General features: G+C 40.7%; 1 protein-coding gene across 1 annotated transcript; it reads right to left on the bottom strand.

Annotated features, from left to right (window-relative positions):
- Nucleotides 1-414: 414 nt before the first annotated feature.
- Nucleotides 415-3088, bottom strand: LOC121427618 (apolipoprotein D-like). Its single transcript, XM_041624113.1, has 2 exons — nt 2628-3088; nt 415-1510 (listed from the first exon to the last, which is right to left on the bottom strand). Exons 1-2 carry the CDS (start codon nt 2965-2967, stop codon nt 990-992), a joined length of 861 nt encoding a protein of 286 aa, XP_041480047.1. The 5' UTR covers nt 2968-3088; the 3' UTR covers nt 415-989.
- Nucleotides 3089-6000: the final 2912 nt, after the last annotated feature.

The raw sequence follows: 6000 nt of genomic DNA, 5'->3' as shown, positions 1-6000 counted from the left end.
ACTGGAGCAGTCACATTTCCCTTACGGCACAGCCGTACGGCGAGTCGAAAACAGCCGTTTTATTGTTTTTTAACAGGTACACAATATATGGTTTGAATAAAAATGAATAAAACGGCCGTTTTCGACTCGCCGTACGGCTGCCGTAGGGAGGAATGTGACTGCAGCAAGAAATCATAGTACAACAATACCAGCGAAAATAGCAGATAATATCAATTTTAATTTGACCTAGTCGTTTCTTGATTTCATATTTATTTAACAAGCTTCAAATCAAATAAATCTCAACTCAAACTATCGACACGTGCACTCAACAAAAGTAAAGCAGTTTTTTTTTCAAGGAAAACCGGTTCCCTTTTGTAAAAAAACAAAAGCAAACGGTGACATTAAATGCTGTTTCTTCTGTTAATAATTATTGTCTCTAAGTAACAGGTGTTTAAGATATATCCAGATCGGACACGTTTTATACTAATTGGACTCTGGATTAAATTTTCATCCAAATGATGAAATTTTCAAATCTCAAATAATTGTGATTCAAATCTTATTAACCGAACCTTGAAAGTTTAAATCCGCCGCGGCGGCGGATCCGCTAGCTAGTCACGACAGCAGATCTGGGTCCCGTTACGCAAAGGTTAGCGATTGATCGTACGTTTGATTTTTACATTGTAGTCCTTGGAATCAATCATAAAAAAATATACGATCATTGCTAAGTTATACGGGCCCCCGGATACATTCATAAACCCGTGTGTAAGATTTATAATATGGGCCCATAATTATGTTTGGAAATAAATGGAAAATGTAAAACAGACAATGAAACTTAAATATATGTGACCGTTCATTTATTTCTTTCTTTCATTCATTCTTTTTCTTTTCTTTATCTATCATTATTTCTAGAATGCGATAATTTCGTTAAAATGGTTCAGGTCCTGATGACCTTTGTCCGTTAGTGCTAGGAGTCATACAAGAAGGATGTCGCATGCTAACGAGTACAATTCTTAAGGGCGCGGTCTTTCAGATGCTGATGGCTCTGTGGGGCGTGGCCGGTCAGTTCCCTCTGAGGGGCGTGGCCTGTCAGTGCCTTCTGATGGACGTGGTCTTTCAGTGCCAGGATTTTCGGATGGGCGTGGTCTGTCAGTGCCCTCTGAGGGGCGTGGCCTGTCAGTGCCTTCGGATGGACGTGGTCTTTCAGTGCCAGGATTTTCGGATGGGCGGGGTCTGTCAGTGCCAGGCCTCTCGGATGGGCGCGGCCTGTCAGTTCCAGGCGTCTCTGTTGGACTTGGTGGTTCTGTCTCGCAGTTCGTTTGATCGGCTCTGATGAACTTTTCCACATTGATGCCCTGCTCTCCAAACTTCCTCAAAGCATTCTGGACGACATCTTCAGACGGGAACGGATCACGGGCGAGAACCCAGTTGTTTTGGAAGTTAAACCAACCAAAAAAGATTTCTGAGCATGCGTGTACGAGAGCATAACTGTCATAGTCAACGTCGAGAACCCAGTAGTCGCCTGGTGTTTGCTCTGAAAGGTGGAAAACAGATAGTGGAAATGTAATTAAGCATTTGTATAATAATACGTAATGAAATTGTGTTTTGTTTGCTTGTTTTTTCGGGGGGGGGGGGGCATTACTGGGGCTGAGGAAATTAATCTCCCCCTCCCCCTCCCCCCTCCTCAAGGTGAAAATAGTAATGCTTATTCATAAGTTGTACAACATTTAACAAGTTTGGATCTTTACAACTTTCATCATCAAATTACTCTGTTCTTCAATGAACTTTTATACATTAGGACGATATTTACATATTTCATAACAGGCCTAAATGAATCACGAAATGATCTTATAAAAAGGAAACCCTATATTTTCGATTAGAGAGCTAGATATATGACTGTGATCTGTCTTTCAAGATAATAACTTTGTAACAAGAAAGGGGCAAATGAAGGGAGGGACAGTTGTTCGTTCATCACCATAAAAAAAAGGAGTGATGAAAGCTGTCAGAGTACACTCTCCAATTCAGTATAGTGAAATGAATCAAAATAATTCAGGGGCGCAAAACAGTAGCGTACCTAGGATTTTCCAGGGGGGGGGGGGGCAAAATCGTCCACCAAAAAATTGACAAGCAAAAAAAAATGGTCCTCAAGAGGATTATAAAGGATATTTATCGCACCAGAAATGGGTCTTCATTAACTTCAAACGAGGGGGCCACTGGTGGCTCGTCAGTAATCAGTTGTGATACGTCGGGGGGGGGGGGGTGGTAGCAGGGATACGTCCCTTGCATGGGTTGTTACTCATCAAAGGAGGGTGGGGGGGTGTGCCCCCTGCCCCCCTCCCATAGGGGGTGCAACATGTCATAAGGGGCACAATGTATGAAAAAATGCGAGCGACCAAAGCTATCGAGCAAAATAATATTTTTTGAAAATGGAAATCTAATTTAGTGATAGATTATGGCATAATATTCAGAAAAGGATACATTTTTACCCCTTGTAATTTAGTATTATTCTTCTTCTCCTTTTTATTTTTATTCCTTCGTCAGAATCAAATTCGCATCTTAGTCATTTTGACTCCTTATGTGATTATGGTTTAAAATAATAAACTAGTACATCTCGTATTGTTGATGGGGATGCATGATGAACAAAAACTTACCAGCTCTGTTAAAGAATTGGACCTGCAGCTTTGCTCCTTCGTCCGGGTTGGGTTGGAGGATTTCCCCGAGTACGGTCCTCGTCGCCTCGCCATCACGCGTTCGTCCGGTGTTGATGACAACGATTTGACCATCATCTCCTGGTCGATACTCGGCCGTCACGCATGAGTAACCAGCCTCAAAGAAAGCGAAGAACTTGGTGACTTCATACCAACGACCAAGGTAGCGGTCAAGCTGAAAGTCCTTGGCTACACGCACCTCAGGACAGCCACCAAATCCGAAAACTTGGGCCGATGAAAAACCGGCGAAGCCGAGAAGGAGAAGAAGAGCTAATTGCTTCATCAGGCCGAATAATTGATCATCTATCCAAAGAAACTAGTTCGCAAATGCTGACAGAATAGTTCCGAACTTCCCTTTTAAACGCCCTTGTTATATCCTTAAAATAAACTTGCATGCATACCCTGGAACCCGCCAGCACTGGCCTGACATCATGTACTCTTTCACAACCGAGCTTTTGTTTGAAGAGCCGGGCGTGACTGGCCTTGTAGTCCGATTGGTAAACATGATGAAACTTTCACTTGAGCAAAAAGAAATATATAGACATAAGTCCTGTGCTTAAGGAGATGTGCATATAATTTGTGATTTGCAAAGGTGTTCATTCGGTTACACTTCGTAATTTCGAAGGTTCTTTATTCCGACGGTTCGTAATTCCATAACACGTAAATTGCCTATACCTCGATGTTCGTTAATCCGAAAACGTAAAAGGATTCGTTAATCCGAACATTTGTGGCGGTATTCCGACGGTTCCTTATTCTGAAGGTTCGATAATCCGAAAACGAAATAAGGTTCGTTGTTCCAAAGCCCGGGGGGGGCACTTCCATTGACGAGTGGATACCAGGCGCGGATCCAGGAGGGGGCCGAGCCGGCCCCGCCCCCCCCCCCCTATTTTTTGACAACCTGCAGAAAAAGTGTACTCTTTATTTTAATAGTAACAACGAAAAACAGAAAGAAAAGAAAGAAAAAGGTATTATACCCATGATGTGCAATTTACAGCCTCGTATTAAGACCACATGAGATACCTTATCTTGTTTATAACAATAAAAACTTACATGTACTTTAGTTAGGATTACCCCCCTCCCCCCTCCCCCCCCAAAAAAAAATCAGATTATAGCGGCCAATCGAGAAAAATGTTGATGAAAATATTTTTTCGGCCCCCCCCCCTATTGGCGAAAGCTGGATCCGCCCCTGGATACCATGCGCGACCATGGAGTCTCGAAAAGCACCCTAAACATGTAATTTCCATATTCTGAAAATGTACCCCTTAAAGGGGAAGTTCACCCTGACAAAAAGTTTATTGTAAAAATAGCAGAAAAAATAATAAAAAATATTGCCGAAGGTTTGAGAAAAATTCATCAAATAATTAAAAAGTTATTAGAATTTCAATTATTTGATTTGTGACGTCATATGCGAGCAGCATTCCTACATAGCGAATGGTAAAAAATCAATGAAATGTCATTTTCTCAGAAAATTGAAAATGGTTTTCACTGTAACTTTTGTATGTCAATAGACAAATTATTTCACACCCGATCATGAAAAGAAAACAAAATTAAGTTATCAGGAACCATACAAAATTTGAAATTCATACATTTTATATTACATAACACATGGGGCAGCTGCTCGTTTATGACGTCACAAATCCTAAATTTGGAACTCTAATAACTTTCTTACCCCTTAGCGGATTTTTCTCAAACCTTCACCAATATTTTTTACTATTTTTTCTGCTATTTTTACAACAAAGTTTTCTTCAGGGTGAACTTCCCCTTTAACAAGTATTGGCGTGTGAAACCCTACCCTTAACAAGTATTGGAAACAAAACGATACTCTTGGCAAATATTCCCTGAAATGAACCCCTAAACAAGTACAGGAATGTTTTTTTTTGTTATGCCATGGGTCCTTCGGTTGCCGGTTTTACCCACCTTTATACACACAATTTGGTTAAGTACGACGCCCCTTCTACACCTTGCGCAAATTGGACTCTAAACACGTAGGGTTGGGGCAAAAACGACATCCTTTATCAAACATTTTAATTTTGTTTTATCATCTCCGCAAATGTGACCCTAAACACGTAATTTCCTAGCAAAATAGATACCATTTTTTCATTATTTTTGTGTTTTTGACACCCTTATCACGTTACGTACGTAACGTGCCCTATCGTGAAAAATACGTGTTTTTTGGTCGCGCATGGTATCTACTCGTCAATGTAAGTGGCCCCCCGGGTTCCAAAGGCACGTTAGTCCGAAACGAAATAAGGTTCGTTAATCATTAAAATTTCGGACTAACGAACCTTCAGAATTACGAACCTAATTTCGTTTTCGGACTAACGAACCTTCGGAATAAGGAAGCCGCGGAATTACGAATGTATGCGGTTCATTCAGCACCAATTAGTATTAAAACAGCATTGGTTTGATTCTACACTGTTGTTGTTTCAATTATACTTCTCTGGTGTGGACATTCCGGGCTGGTGTTAAAACAACACGGGAGTTTTTGCAGTGCACCGCCACGCATAAAACTTCTCTATATAATTTGTTCACCCATTTTTCATTTCCACTCCCCCATTCTTTTACAACTACTTCGTATTCTTCTGCCTTTTTCTCTTTCCTCCTTCCTTCCACTAAATGCTAGTGGTAAAAGTGAGTTTGGGGGTTATAAGGCATGCTATCTGTTGATTTTCGAAATCAAATGTAACCCATTCCCCCCCCTCCTCAATAGAATAACAGGGGTAATATTGGCTAAATGACCTAAATCCTCATTTTTAAACACCCTTCTCTTTCTTTCGTTCCCTTTTCTTTCTTTCGTTCCCTTTTCTTTCTTTCTTTCTTTCTTCTGTCTTTCTTTCTTTCTTTCCTTCCTTCCTTCTTTCTCTTTCTTTCCTTCCTTCCTTCTTTCTCTCTCTCTTTCTTTTTTTTATTTCTTTCATTCTTTCTTTCTTTCTTTCTTTCCCTACTTGAAAAAAAATCCTAAGTGAAAATTGCACCACTGTAACTCCGCCCTTATAGACCAATCAGAACAAAATTAGTCTCGAACGTACAAAATGTGAACAGAAATATTCCTCCAATAAAAGAGACATCCCCTTATCATCTTAATATATTCTACAACCCACTACTGGTGCAGTCACATTTCCCCCATACGGCACAGCCGTATGGCGAGTCGAAAACAACCGTTTTATTTCTTTTTCGTACCTGGTGGGTGTTTCATAAAGCTGTTCGTAGGATAAGAGCGACTGGTGAACCTTTCTAGACTTTTGGTAAATGGTATACACCATAGGCGATGGTTTAGCGCATAAGAAAGGATCACCAGTCGTTCTTAAAGTCGCTC

Source organism: Lytechinus variegatus, chromosome 14 (genome assembly GCF_018143015.1).
Source record: "Lytechinus variegatus isolate NC3 chromosome 14, Lvar_3.0, whole genome shotgun sequence".
NCBI lineage: Eukaryota > Metazoa > Echinodermata > Echinoidea > Temnopleuroida > Toxopneustidae > Lytechinus > Lytechinus variegatus.
Note: the sequence above shows the minus strand (reverse complement) of the source record. Positions and strands in the feature narration are given on the sequence as shown.